Source organism: Bombina bombina, chromosome 2 (assembly GCF_027579735.1).
Source record: "Bombina bombina isolate aBomBom1 chromosome 2, aBomBom1.pri, whole genome shotgun sequence".
Lineage (NCBI taxonomy): Eukaryota > Metazoa > Chordata > Amphibia > Anura > Bombinatoridae > Bombina > Bombina bombina.
In genome coordinates, this window is record NC_069500.1 from 1,328,670,127 (window position 1) to 1,328,687,203 (window position 17,077).

Here is a 17,077-nt window from a genome sequence, read left to right on the forward strand (position 1 = left end):
ATCCTTGAAAAACGTTAATCTGCCCCCTACCAGCTGAGCTGGAATGAGGGCCGCACCTTCATGCGGACTTAGGGGCTGACTTTGGTTTCTTAAATGGCTTGGATTTATTCCAATTTGAGGAAGGCTTCCAATTGGAAACAGATTCCTTGGGGGAAGGATAAGGTATTTGTTCTTTATTTTGACGAAAGGAACGAAAACGGTTAGAAGCCTTAGATTTACCCTTAGGTTTTTTTATCCTGAGGCAAAAAAAACTCCCTTCCCCCCAGTAACAGTTGAAATATTAGAATCCAACTGAGAACCAAATAAATTATTACCTTGGAAAGAAAGAGATAGCAATCTAGACTTAAGATGTCATATCAGCATTCCAAGATTTAAGCCACAAAATAAAATAGCTAAAGACATGGATCTAACATCAATTTTGATAATATCAATCAAAAATGGCATTACAAATAAAATGATTAGCATATTGCAGTAAGGGAACAATGCTAGATACGTTAGAATCCAATTCTTGTTGCGCTAAATTCTTCAACCAAAAAGTTGATGCAGCTGCATCATCAGCCAAAGAAATTGCAGGCCTGAGAAGATGACCTGAATATAAATAGGCTTTCCTTAGATAAGATTCAAGTTTCCTATCTAAAGGATCTTTAAAATAAGTACTATCTTCTATAGGAATAGTGGTACGTTTAGCAAGAGTAGAAATAGCCCCATCAACTTTGGGGATCTTTTCCCCAAACTCTATTGAAATTGCTGGCAAAGGATACAATTTTTTAAACCTTGAAGAAGGAATAAATGAAGTACCAGGCTTATTCCATTCCTCAGAAATCATATCAGAAATAGCATCAGGAATAGGAAAAACCTCTGGAGTAACCACAGGAGGTTTAAAAACAGCATTTAAACGTTTACTAGTTTTAATGTCAAGAGGACTAGTTTCCTCAATATCCAAAGTAATTAACACTTCTTTTAAAAAAGAATGAATATACTCCATTTTAAATAAATAAGTAGATTTGTCAGCGTCAATATCTGAGGAAGGATCTTCTGAATCAGATAGATCCTCATCAGGAGGAGGATAATTCAGTATGTTGTCGGTCATTTAAAATGTCATCAACCTTATGAGAAGTTTTAAAAGACCTTTTACGTTTATTAGAAGGCGGAAAAGCAGACAGAGCCTTCTGAATAGAATCAGTAACAAATTCTTTAAAATTCATAGGTATATCATGTACAATAGAAGTTGAAGGAACTGCAACCGGCAATGTACTATGAGTGATGGACACATTATCTGCATGTAAAAGTTTATCATGACAACTATTACAAATGACATTCGGAGCTATAATCTCCACAAGTTTACAACAAATGCACTTAGCTTTAGTAGAACTGATATCAGGCAGCAAAGTTCCCACAGATACTTCTGAGACAGGATCAGATTGAGACATCTTGCAAAATTTAAAAGAAAAAACAGAATTTATGTTTACCTGATAAATTACTTTCTCCAACGGTGTGTCCGGTCCACGGCGTCATCCTTACTTGTGGGATATTCTCTTCCCCAACAGGAAATGGCAAAGAGCCCAGCAAAGCTGGTCACATGATCCCTCCTAGGCTCCGCCTACCCCAGTCATTCGACCGACGTTAAGGAGGAATATTTGCATAGGAGAAACCATATGTTACCGTGGTGACTGTAGTTAAAGAAAATAAATTATCAGACCTGATTAAAAAAACCAGGGCGGGCCGTGGACCGGACACACCGTTGGAGAAAGTAATTTATCAGGTAAACATAAATTCTGTTTTCTCCAACATAGGTGTGTCCGGTCCACGGCGTCATCCTTACTTGTGGGAACCAATACCAAAGCTTTAGGACACGGATGAAGGGAGGGAGCAAATCAGGTCACCTAACTGGAAGGCACCACGGCTTGCAAAACCTTTCTCCCAAAAATAGCCTCAGAAGAAGCAAAAGTATCAAATTTGTAAAATTTAGAAAAAGTGTGCAGTGAAGACCAAGTCGCTGCCTTACATATCTGATCAACAGAAGCCTCGTTCTTGAAGGCCCATGTGGAAGCCACAGCCCTAGTGGAGTGAGCTGTGATTCTTTCAGGAGGCTGCCGTCCGGCAGTCTCATAAGCCAATCGGATAATGCTTTTAATCCAGAAGGAGAGAGAGGTAGAAGTTGCTTTTTGACCTCTCCGTTTACCAGAATAAACAACAAACAAAGACAAAGTTTGTCTGAAATCCTTAGTAGCTGCTAAGTAAAATTTGAGAGCACGAACTACATCCAAGTTGTGCAACAAACGTTCCTTCTTTGAAACTGGATTAGGACACAAAGAAGGCACAACTATCTCCTGGTTAATGTTTTTGTTAGAAACAACTTTTGGAAGAAAACCAGGTTTAGTACGCAAAACCACCTTATCTGCATGGAACACCAGATAAGGAGAAGAACACTGCAGAGCAGATAATTCTGAAACTCTTCTAGCAGAAGAAATTGCAACCAAAAACAAAACTTTCCAAGATAATAACTTAATATCAACGGAATGTAAGGGTTCAAACGGAACCCCCTGAAGAACTGAAAGAACTAGGTTGAGACTCCAAGGAGGAGTCAAAATTTTGTAAACAGGCTTGATTCTAACCAGAGCCTGAACAAAGGCTAGAACATCTGGCACAGCCGCCAGCTTTTTGTGAAGTAACACAGACAAGGCAGAAATCTGTCCCATCAAGGAACTTGCAGATAATCCTTTTTCCAATCCTTCTCGAAGGAAGGATAGACTCTTAGGAATCTTAACCTTGTCCCAAGGGAATCCTGCAGATTCACACCAACAGATATACCAAATTATGTGGTAATTTTTCTGGTTACAGGCTTTCAGGCCTGAACAAGAGTATTAATAACAGAATCTGAGAACCCTCGCTTTGATAAGATCAAGCGTTCAATCTCCAAGCAGTCAGCTGGAGTGGGTCGAACGGACCTAGAACAAGAAGGTCTCTCAAAGGTAGCTTCCATGGTGGAGCCGATGACATATTCACCAGATCTGCATACCAAGTCCTGCGTGGCCACGCAGGAGCTATCAAAATCACCGACGCCCTCTCCTGATTGATCCTGGCTACCAGCCTGGGGATGAGAGGAAACGGCGGGAACACATAAGCTAGTTTGAAGGTCCAAGGTGCTACTAGTGCATCCACTAGAGCCGCCTTGGGATCCCTGGATCTGTACCCGTAGTAAGGAACTCTGAAGTTCTGACGAGAGGCCATCAGATCCATGTCTGGAATGCCCCACGGTTGAGTGACTTGGGCAAAGATTTCCGGATGGAGTTCCCACTCCCCCGGATGCAATGTCTGACGACTCAGAAAATCCGCTTCCCAATTTTCCACTCCTGGGATGTGGATAGCAGACAGGTGGCAGGAGTGAGACTCCGCCCATAGAATGATTTTGGTCACTTCTTCCATCGCTAGGGAACTCCTTGTTCCCCCCTGATGGTTGATGTATGAACTTGGCCCTCGCTAGCTGAGGCCAAGCTTTGAGAGTATTGAATATCGCTCTCAGTTCCAGAATATTTATCGGTAGAAGAGATTCTACCCGAGACCAAAGACCCTGAGCTTTCAGGGATCCCCAGACCGCGCCCCAGCCCATCAGACTGGCGTCGGTCGTGACAATGACCCACTCTGGTCTGCGGAAGGTCATCCCTTGTGACAGGTTGTCCAGGGACAGCCACCAACGGAATGAGTCTCTGGTCCTCTGATTTACTTGTATCTTCGGAGACAAGTCTGAATAGTCCCCATTCCACTGACTGAGCATGAACAGTTGTAATGGTCTTAGATGAATGCGCACAAAAGGAACTATGTCCATTGCCGCTACCATCAAACCTATTACTTCCATGCACTGCGCTATGGAAGGAAGAGGAACGGAATGAAGTATCCGACAAGAGTCTAGAAGTTTTGTTTTTCTGGCTTCTGTCAGAAAAATCCTCATTTCTAAGGAGTCTATTATAGTTCCCAAGAAGGGAACCCTCGTTGACGGAGATAGAGAACTCTTTTCCACGTTCACTTTCCATCCGTGAGATCTGAGAAAGGCCAGGACAATGTCCGTGTGAGCCTTTACTTGAAGAAGGGACGACGCTCGAATCAGAATGTCGTCCAAGTAAGGTACTACAGCAATGCCCCTTGGTCTTAGCACCGCCAGAAGGGACCCTAGTACCTATGAGAAAATCCTAGGAGCAGTGGCTAATCCGAAAGAAAATGCCACGAACTGGAAATGCTTGTCCAGGAATGCAAACCTTAGGAACCGATGATGTTCCTTGTGGATAGGAATATGTAGATACGCATCCTTGAAATCCACCTTGGTCATGAATTGACCTTCCTGGATGGAAGGAAGAAGTGTTCGAATGGTTTCCATCTTGAACGATGGAACCTTGAGAAACTTGTTCAAGATCTTGAGATCTAAGATTGGTCTGAACGTTCCCTCTTTTTTGGGAACTATGATAAGATTGGAGTAGAACCCCATCCCTTGTTCTCCTAATGGAACAGGATGAATCACTCCCATTTTTAGTAGGTCTTCTACCCAATGTAAGAATGCCTGTCTTCTTATGTGGTCTGAAGACAACTGAGACCTGTGGAACCTCCCCCTTGGAGGAAGCCCCTTGAACCCCAGAGAATAACCTTGGGAGACTATTTCTAGCGCCCAAGGATCCAGAACATCTCTTTCCCAAGCCTGAGCGAAGAGAGAGAGTCTGCCCCCCACCAGATCCGGTCCCGGATCGGGGGCCCGCATTTCATGCTGTCTTGGTAGCAGTGGCAGGTTTCCTGGCCTGCTTTCCTTTGCTCCAGCCTTGCATAGGTCTCCAGGCTGGATTGGCTTGAGAAGTATTACCTTCCTGCTTAGAGGACGTAGCCCTTGGGGCTGATCCGTTTCTGCGAAAGGGACGAAACTTAGGTTTATTTTTGGTCTTGAAAAGACCTATCCTGAGGAAGGGCGTGGCCCTTGCCCCCAGTGATATCGGAGATAATCTCTTTCAAGTCAGGGCCAAAGAGTGTTTTCCCCTTGAAAGGAATGTCAAGCAATTTGTTCTTGGAAGACGCATCCGCTGCCCAAGATTTTAACCAAAGCGCTCTGCGCCACAATAGCAAACCCAGAATTTTTTCGCCGCTAACCTAGCCAATTGCAAGGTGGCGTCTAGGGTGAAAGAATTAGCCAATTTAAGAGCACGAATTCTGTCCATAATCTCCTCATAAGAAGAAGAATTACTAATAATCGCCTTTCCTAGCTCATCAAACTAGAAACACGCGGCTGCAGTGACAGGGACAATGCATGCAATTGGTTGTAGAAGGGAACCTTGCTGAACAAACATCTTTAGCAGACCTTCTAATTTTTTATCCATAGGATCTTGGAAAGCACAACTATCTTCTATGGGTATAGTGGCGCGCTTGTGTAGAGTAGAAACCGCCCCCTCGACCTTGGGGACTGTCTGCCATCAGTCCTTTCTGGGGTCGACTATAGGAAAACAATTTTATAAATATGGGGGGAGGTACTAAAGGTATACCGGGCCTGTCCCATTCTTTACTAACAATGTACGCCACCCGCTTGGATATAGGAAAAGCTTCGGGGGGCCCCGGGGCCTCTAAGAACTTTTCCATTTTACATAGTGGTTCTGGAATGACCAGATAATCACAATCATCCAAGTTGGATAACACCTCCTTAAGCAGAGCGCGGAGATGTTCCAACTTAAATTTAAAAGTAATCACATCAGGTTCAGCTTGTTGAGAAATGTTTCCTGAATCTGAAATTTCTCCCTCAGACAAAACCTCCCTGGCCCCCTCAGACTGGTGTAGGGGCCCTTCAGAAACCATATCATCAGCGTTCTCATGCTCTACAGAATTTTCTAAAACAGAGCAGTCGCGCTTTCGCTGATAAGTGGGCATATTGGCTAAAATGTTTTTGATAGAATTATCCATTACAGCCGTTAAATGTTGCATAGTAAGGAGTATTGGCGCACTAGATGTACTAGGGGCCTCCTGTATGGGCAAGACTGGTGTAGACGAAGGAGGGGATGATGCAGTACCATGCTTACTCCCCTCACTTGAGGAATCATCTTGGGCATCATTTTTACTAAATTTTTTTATGACATAAAATACATATAGTTAAATGAGAAGGAACCTTGGTTTCCCCACAGTCAGAACACAATCTATCTGGTAGTTCAGACATGTTAAACAGGCATAAACTTGATAACAAAGCACAAAAAACGTTTTAAAATAAAACCGTTACTGTCACTTTAAATTTTAAACTAAACACACTTTATTATTGCAATTGCGAAAAAGTATGAAGGAATTGTTCAAAATTCACCAAAATTTCACCACAGTGTCTTAAAGCCTTAAAAGTATTGCACACCAAATTTGGAAGCTTTAACCCTTAAAATAACGGAACCGGAGCCGTTTTTATATTTAACCCCTTTACAGTCCCTGGAATCTGCTTTGCTGAGACCCAACCAAGCCCAAAGGGGAATACGATACCAAATGATGCCTTCAGAAAGACTTTTCTATGTATCAGAGCTCCACACACATGCAGCTGCATGCCATGCTGTCCTCAAAAACAAGTGCGCCATACCGGCGCGAAAATGAGGCTCTGACTATGATTAGGGAAAGCCCCTAAAGAATAAGGTATCTAAAACAGTGCCTGCCGATATAATCATATCAAAATACCCAGAATAAATGATTCCTCAAGGCTAAATATGTGTTAATAATGAATCGATTTAGCCCAGAAAAAGTCTACAGTCTTAATAAGCCCTTGTGAAGCCCTTATTTACTATCTTAATAAACATGGCTTACCGGATCCCATAGGGAAAATGACAGCTTCCAGCATTACATCGTCTTGTTAGAATGTGTCATACCTCAAGCAGTAAGAGACTGCACACTGTTCCCCCAACTGAAGTTAATTGCTCTCAACAGTCCTGTGTGGAACAGCCATGGATTTTAGTTACGGTGCTAAAATCATTTTCCTCATACAAACAGAAATCTTCATCTCTTTTCTGTTTCTGAGTAAATAGTACATACCAGCACTATTTTAAAATAACAAACTCTTGATTGAATAATAAAAACTACAGTTAAACACTAAAAAACTCTAAGCCATCTCCGTGGAGATGTTGCCTGTACAACGGCAAAGAGAATGACTGGGGTAGGCGGAGCCTAGGAGGGATCATGTGACCAGCTTTGCTGGGCTCTTTGCCATTTCCTGTTGGGGAAGAGAATATCCCACAAGTAAGGATGACGCCGTGGACCGGACACACCTATGTTGGAGAAAACAACATACAAAGCAAAATGATCAATTTCCTTATATGACAGTTTCAGGAATGGGAAAAAATGCAAATAGCATAGCCCTCTGACATAGAAAAAGGCAAGAGGCAAATAGCAATGGGGTGAAAAAATAATGAAAAAATTTGGCGCCAAGTATGACGCACAATGTAACTGACACTTGCGTCATTAACGACGCAACCTTGTGTAAGGAACTCGGCGTCAACTATGACGCCGGAAATTACGAACTTGCGTCAACGGACGTACTGTCGTGCCAAAAAAATTCTCGCGCCAAGAATGACGCAATAAAGTCTAGCATTTGGCGCACCCGCGGGCCTAATGCTGCCCACAATTTGCAAAGAAAAAATTAAGTCAATTTTAAACCCCAGGTAAGAAAAATATTTCTTAAAATGTTTATTTTCCCCAAATATGAAACTGACAGTCTGCAAAAAGGAAATACACGAACCTGACTCATGGCAAATATAAGTACAATACATATATTTAGAACTTTATATTAATGCATAAAGTGCCAAACCATAGCTGAGGTGTCTTAAAGGGACACTGTACCCAAAAACTTTCTTTCGTGATTCAGATTGAGCATGCAATTTTAAGCAACTTTCTAATTTACTCCTATTATCAAATTTTCTTCATTCTCTTGGTATCTTTATTTGAAATGCAAGAATGTAAGTTTAGATGCCTGCCCATTTTTGGTGAACAACCTGGGTTATCCTTGCTGATTGGTAGATAAATTCATCCACCAATAAAAAAGTGCTGTCCAGAGTACTGGAACCAAAAAAAAGCTTAGATGCCTTCTTTTTCAAATAATGATAGCAAGAGAACAAAGAAAAATTGATAATAGGAGTAAATTAGAAAGTTGCTTAAAATTGCATGCTCTTTCTGAATTACAAAAGAAAACATTTGGGTACAGTGTCCCTTTAAGTAATAAAAACATACTTACCAAAAGAAACCCATCCACATATAGCAGATAGCCAAACCAGTACTGAAACAGTTATCAGTAGAGGTAATGGTATATGAGAGTATATCGTCGATCTGAAAAGGGAGGTAGGAGATGAATCTCTACGACCGATAACAGAGAACCTATGAAATAGATATCCCGTGAGAAAAAACAATGCAACCAATAGGTGATACTCCCTTCAAATCCCTCTGACATTCGCTGTACTCTGAGAGGAATCAAGCTTTAAAATGCTGAGAAGCACATGTCAACGTAGAAATCTTAAACAAACTTACATCACCACCTCCATAGGAGGCAAAGTTTGTAAAACTGGATTGTAGGTGTGGTGAGGGGTGTATTTATAGGCATTTTGAGGTTTGGGAAACTTTGCCCCTCTTGGTAGGATCTTATATCCCATACGTCACTAGCTCATGGACTCTTGCCAATTACATGAAAGAAAAATGATTATAATAAAGGTATTGGTTACTCAAACTAAATGTTAACATGTAAATGGGATAATTGTGCAAGATTCCAATTATTCATAGACAGACATTTTTTTTTTTTAAAGTATATCACCCTTTATAGTAAATCCCAAAATAAAATAACAAAAAGCACATTGAAAGAAATCTATAGCATCTACTGCAAGTGTCCTTACCGTTCTAGCCATTTCCACTGCAAGAAGCGCGAGAAGTACATGCTCTCTTGGTAATCCTCAAACGGCACACCACGCAAGTAATCATGCACAATTCTGCAAGTGAAAAAGAACTTTAGATAAATATTTAATACAAGTGTGGTGAAAAATGCAGATAAGAAGATACAACATGTTCCCCTTCCTATATTTAATGGCAAACGAAGGAGAAAGTTACCATCATATAGGCAGAGAACCTGGGGGTAGATTTATTATTAGTCGAGCGGATATGATTCGCTATAGTGTATCATGTCCATTCGACCTCGCTAAATGCTGACAGCATACGCTGTCGGCATTCAACATTGCACAAGCATTTCTAGTGAAATGCTTGTCCATTGCAGCCCCCTGCTCACTGGCGGCCAATCGGCTGCTAGCAGGGGCTATCAATCATTCCGATCGGATCGGAATTATTTCAATCCGCCACCTAAAAGGTAGGGACAGGTTAAGGAGCAGCGGTCTTATGACCGTTGCTTCTTAACTTCCGTTTTAGGCAAGTTGGAAACGATGGGGCTCCGAAGCAGCATCCGCTGCTTAATAAATGGAGCCCCTGTTGTGAGTTATCTTACTAAAGCCAATAAACAATTTGAAAATACAAGAAAAAAAGGATACATTTGAGAACTGAAATATATTAGGAAGATTTTTTTTTTTAAATTTACTCTTCCATGAAGAAGAGGAATTGTGTCTTGGAGCCGCAGAATTCATAGACACCCAACTACTGTGGTATACTCTGCAATAACTCCATGTTAGTTCTAAGTATTGATTGTATTGATTGACTTATTGTTTTGTGGAACAACGGCCTCAAAATTCTATTTGCAAAACGCTTTATCTTTTGACATCAGCTGGCTTTGCACGTTTCTCTTTACATGTGATCTGTGTCAATAAGAGTCTGTTGCTAGAAAATGTCCAGTTCTGAGATTTCATGATGAGCTGTCACTTCCATAGAGAAAGGCATTGTTCACAGTCATCTTGGTTACTTTATTTTATATATTTTATATTATTATTATTCCTGTACTTAAAATACTAAAGAATATGAAGTTTTATCTATTTTGAGTTTGGCCTCCCTCTGTGGACATTTTAATATACAGACATTTAATATTATCATTATATAAATAGAAACCATGTTGGAAGTCATCTAATGTCACATACACAGATAATTAAAATCAACATACCTCTTTTAAAATACCAGAACGCTATGGCAGACATAGGAAACATGTTACATAACCCTTTTCCTAACAGAGGTGCCTCAAATATTGCCCAAGGAAGGGTAATGTAAAGGATTGTTCAGACCCACAGCAGTGAAAGAGCGAACAATAACACTTTAGAATGGTAGACTTCAACTTAAAATGTGTTAAAGATTACGTTTGTTAGAGTATACAATTGTATCACTATTGGCCCTGCAAATCTATTTGTTTAACTCCTGCAAAGTTAAAGTACAACAGAGAACTGCTAGTCCCAGGCAGAAACTTACACTGATTGAATCAGCAGTCATAGATGCAAAGCTGGTTGTGCGACCCTGGGGTTAAACACACAGGCAAAATACTGCACATGAGCCACAGAGAACTGCTGGTCCAGAGCAGAATCTACCACTGATCCAAATCGGCAGCACTTTGTTGCATGACTCAACTGTGTTTCAACCACATCTGATTGAATCAGCAGCAGTTTCTGTTCAGAGCTAGCAGTTCTCTATGGTACTTTACATTTTTGGGAGTTAAACACATAGATTTGCAGGGTCGACAGTGATAAAAATGACATGCTCTTACAAATGAAAACTTAAGGACCCTTTAAATAAAGTAAAAAGAATTTATCATTAGCAAAAATAGCTAAACTCAGGAGTTCAAGGCCTTTATCAAACATTTAAAGTATTCCTATATATAAGGTTAAGGAAAAAAGGCATTCAATGCTTTTTCACACACACTTTAAAAGCCTCACCTTCATTATAAAACAAAGCAAAAATACGACCACCATGTGGCAAATCCAACCTGACAAGAGACTATATATATATGGGTAAATAAAGAAAACTCCATACTTCTCATTGTATGTTTGCATAGCAGATGCTTTTCCAAGAGAAAGATTGTATTCTATTAACGTTCCAACTACACAAATTTCTAACCAAATGTGATCATTTTATTTTAACTTTGCAGTATAGCAAATTGTGTCAATTACTAATTAGATTGTGAAGTCTTAAGTGCATATTTAACATGTAACATTCTACAAATAAATGTTTGAGCAGTTTTTAAACTTTAGAAATGATTCCACAGTTTGCTTGTATATTATGTAAATATTATTAGATAAATTAAAGTGACAATAAATTGGTTTCTCCTTAAAATGTTTCCAATTACACCAGCTTAGTTATACCAGCAACAGAGTTTATGGGGAATTCTTTCTTTAGGCATATTTTTGTATATACAATAGCTGTATCTGTTAACTAAAACCACAACCCAATAAAATGCAGGGAGAGCATACCACATTACCTTATCTGTCTAATTCTTAACACAAAGTATTTAATACCGTTTCCTAAAAAAGCCAATACTCAGAGAGGACACTGGGAATAGAACATTTTAGTACCTCTTTTTCACAGCCCCCCACTCAGAATTATTTAATCTAAACCATCTTGTTTACATGTTTATTAGTGATCAGATCTTAAGTTCAGAAATCTTCAAGATAGGTGGGGAAACAGTAGCCAAAATCAGCTATTTCAATTGAGAAAATAAAAAGGTGAAAGAACTTTTTTTTTTACTTACTTATTCTCTTTATAAAATTTAAGTAGTACATGTGAACACAACATATATGAAACAGGATTAAAGTTCGCATCTGGAAATCAAAGTCCAACATGTAAAGAAGTTACGTAGAGTAATGTCTTAATTTAAAAGTTCTGTTTCAATATGTACAAGTAATGCAACGTGTTGCATATTAGATATAAATTCAAATGTTTGATAAAGAATAAAGATAATGGTCTCTCCGTATCTTATGAGAAAAAAATACTTGACCTTCATCCTAAGATTTACGTTCTTTGGTCATAACTAGGGTTAAAGTAAACTAAGCTTTAAAAGGCAGTCACGGATATGAGAAATATACACTGTGTTATGGGATTTCTGGATCCAGTACTCAAAAGTAACCTTAACTTACTAGTTTTAAATTATTTTCAAAATTGACTATAGCTAAGTCATTCACAAACATTACGTCACTGATCAGCTCAAGCAGGGAAATACTTAAAATCTGGCATAAGGGATTTTTTTTCTTCTAAGACAAAAGACAAGAGTGCTTTAGGGTTCACATGCAATAAAAAAAAAAACAGGAGTCCCAAAGTTCATTAAAGAGTCCCTGATCATCCCTGATGGACTGGATTTTCAGTAAAGACTATGCCACTGACAACGAACTGGAAAGAAGTATAATCTTCCCATATTTGTCCTCAGCAATAATCCATTATAATTCCAGTTTATAACCCAAAGAGGTAAAAAAAAATGTGAACTGTATTTAATCCAATACAGGCCTGGCAGAGAGTTTGTAAATTATTAGATCTAGACTACGGGGTATCTAAATATATCCCATTGGTAGGTAACCCACAATTCCCAGCAGGTCTATGTAATGTTTCTCAGTTACTAGATTTCGATAGGAAGTATATTAAAACTTTTGGTTCTCTTCGCAGGGAGTTCAATATACTTCAAAAGGATTTTTATGCGTATTTGCAAGCTAGACATTTTGTGCTTGATCTAATAAGCAACTTTGGTTGGAATTGGACTTTAGGGGGTATTGAAAATTGGTTGGTGCTAGCCAAAAATGGACATATGTCAGTTTCTCCATGTTATCAAGCCTTGTTTGTTTGTATGGCTTTGTTTTTGTCTGTCTATAAGGGATAATGGTGGGGTAAAACTCTACAAAACACTGTCAAGATAAATGGCTGATGCCTATTAACTTTGTTTTTTCTTGCTTTTTATTTATTTCGCTGAATATAGCACATTTTAGTTATATCTTGTTTCCTATTGGGTATGATAACAATATTAAAACTGTTAACCATTACAGTTTAACTTATATTGGTAAAGATGGCGGAATATGGTTTTTCTTTAACATTTTTTTTATCTTTTGTACATGACAACAAATATACTATCTTTGTGTTTTTTTTATTTTGGACTTATACAGTGTTTTAGAATATAAATAAATTTAAATAAAAAAAAAAAAAAAAAAAAGAGTCCCTGATCAGCCAATGAATATATTTTTTACTAGGTTGTTAGTATATAATCTACTTTTAATGTGTTTTTAGGATGCTATGTTACTGTGTACTTACTGAAAATCTTACCTATGATTATGCCAACATAAGATAACGATGCAGATTCACTCAAACTCTGGACCCCACAGAGTTCAAAACAACTAATCAAATACCTACAATAATACTAACATGATTACTGGTTTGTTAAGTAGTAGGACTGCTTAATTGTTAACTCACAGATCATTTGCATCAGTGCAACACAAGTGCAGTAAAACAAATATGTGCACTTTATTTTTACAGCTGTAATTAAAATGGAGGTTTGTCTTTCACATTCTCACTTTTGCTGTCCCAGACTTTAGCTTGTACCAATTGCCTGTATAGCCAAGCACACAGGTCAAGTTATTCAGTTCAGTAATATGGGATCTCAGTGATTTCTGATTAATCTGTTTGTCATTTAGACAAATCCAATAAAGGTCTATAAAATGTTAGCTGGGATATAGATATTGTTTATCTTATCTTCAAATTAATACGGTGAAAGAGCATTTTTCTATTTAGCATAGTCTTTTTATATGCTTTTGGTAAGATGGATTCATAATTGGCAGCATTCATCACCATTTTTAGTGATCTTAGGTAGATATTAAACTATACAATGTCACCTCTAATATGCCTCTACTTGAAAGAAAATGAGCCAAAAAAAATCCAAAACAAAACCCTCAACTGTTCCATTAAAAACACCTGTATGTCTGTTTTGAATGTACCTGACTAATACAAGCATTGGACTCTGATAAATGCTAAGTTTGTCAACAGAAGACAAAGGAAAAATACCAAAAGTATAAGAGCAATATTTAGCATTGCATAGATATTTATCTATATATAAAAAACCCCTCTGTGTATAGCCTATGAATGTCACTAATGACAACACAAATCTCCAACCAAAAGAGGAGAACGGTTAGGTGTAAGCTATATAATTTTCGTTTTGTTTTAGATCTTAACAATAAAGTAGTAAGATGGAGTAAGCGCAGATAAGCTAATGTGGCCTGACCAAAGTGTTTATGAGGAAAAAATGCATTACAAAACCAGTGTCACTTGCACACACTTCTACTGCATATTAAAAAACATAATTTATGCTTACCTGATAAATTTATTTCTCTTGTAGTGTGTTCAGTCGGGTCATCCATTACTTATGGGATATATTCTCCTTCCCAACAGGAAGTTGCAAGAGGATCACCCAAGCAGAGCTGCTATATAGCTCCTCCCCTCACATGTCATATCCAGTCATTCGACCGAAACAAGACGAGAAAGGAGAAACTATAGGGTGCAGTGGTGACTGGAGTTTCAATTAAAATTTAGAACTGCCTCAAAAAAAGACAGGGCGGGCCGTGGACTGAACACACTACAAGAGAAATAAATTTATCAGGTAAGCATAAATTATGTTTTCTCTCGTTAAGTGTGTTCAGTCCACGGGTCATCCATTACTTATGGGATACCAATACCAAAGCTAAAGTACACGGATGATGGGAAGGACAAGGCAGGAACATTTAAACAGAAGGAACCACTGCCTGTAGAACCTTTCTCCCAAAAACAGCCTCCGAAGAAGCAAAAGTGTAAAATTTGTAAAATTTTTAAAAGGTATGAAGTGAAGACCAAGTTGCAGCCTTGCAAATCTGTTCAACAGAGGCCTCAGTCTTAAAGGCCCAGGTGGAAGCCACAGCTCTAGTGGAATGAGCTGTAATTCTTTCAGGAGGCTGCTGTCCAGCAGTCTCATAGGCTAAACGTATTATGCTACGAAGCCAAAAAGAGAGAGAGGTGGCCGAAGCCTTTTGACCTCTCCTCTGACCAGAATAAACGACAAACAGAGAAGAAGTTTGCCGAAAATCTTTAGTTGCCTGTAAGTAGAACTTCAGGGCACGGACTACGTCCAGATTATGCAAAAGACGTTCCTTCTTTGAAGAAGGATTAGGACATAATGATGGAACAACAATCTCTTGATTGATATTCCTGCTAGAAACAACCTTAGGTAAAAACCCAGGTTTAGTACGCAGAACTACCTTGTCTGAATGAAAAATCAGATAAGGAGAATCGCAATGTAAGGCAGATAACTCAGAGACTCTTCGAGCCGAGGAAATAGCCATCAAAAACAGAACTTTCCAAGATAAAAGCTTAATATCAATGGAATGAAGGAGTTCAAACGGAACACCCTGAAGAACTTTAAGAACCAAGTTTAAGCTCCACGGAGGAGCAACAGTTTTAAACACAGGCTTAATCCTAGCCAAAGCCTGACAAAAAGCCTGGACGTCTGGATTCTCTGCCAGACGTTTGTGTAAAAGAATAGACAGAGCAGAAATCTGTCCCTTTAACGAACTAGCGGATAAACCCTTTTCTAAACCTTCTTGTAGAAAAGTCAATATCCTAGGAATCCTAACCTTACTCCATGAGTAACTCTTGGATTCACACCAATATAAATATTTACGCCATATCTTATAGTAAATTTTTCTGGTAACAGGTTTCCGAGCCTGTATTAATGTATCAATAACCGACTCCGAAAAACCACGCTTTGATAGAATCAAGCGTTCAATCTCCATGCAGTCAGCCTCAGAGAAATTAGGCTTGGATGGTTGAAAGGACCCTGAATTAGAAGGTCCTGCCTCAGAGGCAGAGACCATGGTGGACAGGACGACATGTCCACTAGGTCTGCATACCAGGTCCTTCGTGGCCACGCAGGCGCTATCAGAATCACTGATGCTCTCTCCTGTTTGATCCTGGCAATCAGTCGAGGTAGCAACGGAAATGGTGGAAACACATAAGCCATGTTGAAAACCAAAGGGGCTGCTAGTGCATCTACCAGCACCGCTCCCGGGTCCCTGGACCTGGATCCGTAACAAGGAAGCTTGGCGTTCTGGCGAGATGCCATGAGATCCAGCTCCGGTTCGCCCCAACGAAGAATCAATTGAGCAAACACCTCCGGGTGAAGTTCCCACTCCCCCGGATGAAAGGTCTGGCGACTTAGAAAGTCCGCCTCCCAGTTCTCCACGCCTGGGATGTAGATCGCTGACAGGTGACAAGAGTGAGACTCTGCCCAGCGAATTATCTTCGAGACTTCCAACATCGCTAGGGAACTCCTGGTTCCCCCTTGATGATTGATGTAAGCCACAGTCGTGATGTTGTCCGACTGAAATCTGATGAACCTCAGTGTTGCTAACTGAGGCCAAGCTAGAAGAGCATTGAATATTGCTCTTAATTCCAGAATGTTTATTTGGAGGAGTTTCTCCTCCTGAGTCCACGATCCCTGAGCCTTCAGGGAGTTCCAGACTGCACCCCAGCCTAGTAGGCTGGCATCTGTTGTTACAATCGTCCAATCTGGCCTGCGAAAAGTCATTCCTTTGGACAGATGAACCCGCGACAACCACCAGAGAAGAGAATCTCTGGCCTCCTGGTCCAGATTTAGTAAAGGGGACAGATCTGAGTAATCCCCATTCCACTGACTTAGCATGCATAGTTGCAGCGGTCTGAGATGCAGGCGCGCAAATGGCACTATGTCCATTGCCGCGACCATTAAGCCGATTACTTCCATGCACTGAGCTACTGATGGGCTTGGAATGAAATGAAGGACACGGCAAGCATTTAGGATTTTTGATAACCTGGACTCCGTCAGGTAAATCTTCATCTCTACAGAATCTATAAGAGTCCCTAGAAAGGGAACCCTTGTGAGTGGGAACAGAGAACTCTTTTCCATGTTCACTTTCCACCCATGCGACCTCAGAAATGCTAGAACTATCTCTGTATGGGACTTTGTATTTTGAAAACTTGACGCTTGTATCAGAATGTCGTCTAGGTACGGAGCCACCGCTATGCCTCGCGGTCTTAGTACCGCCAGAAGCGAGCCCAGAACCTTTGTAAAAATTCTCGGGGCAGTAGCCAACCAGAAGGGAAGAGCTACAAACTGGTAATGCCTGTCTAGAAAGGCAAACCTTAG

The 17,077-nt window shown here is 39.9% G+C and overlaps 1 protein-coding gene across 2 annotated transcripts in view; it reads right to left on the reverse strand.

The window, feature by feature from the left end:
* Positions 1 to 17,077, reverse strand: part of GRK4 (G protein-coupled receptor kinase 4) — a 592,539-nt gene that overhangs the window by 113,248 nt on the left and 462,214 nt on the right. For both annotated transcript variants that reach the window (XM_053704194.1, XM_053704195.1), the window contains exon 6: positions 8,868 to 8,960. In XM_053704194.1, the coding sequence (XP_053560169.1) occupies positions 8,868 to 8,960 (93 nt within the window). The remainder of the gene's footprint in view (positions 1 to 8,867; positions 8,961 to 17,077) is intronic.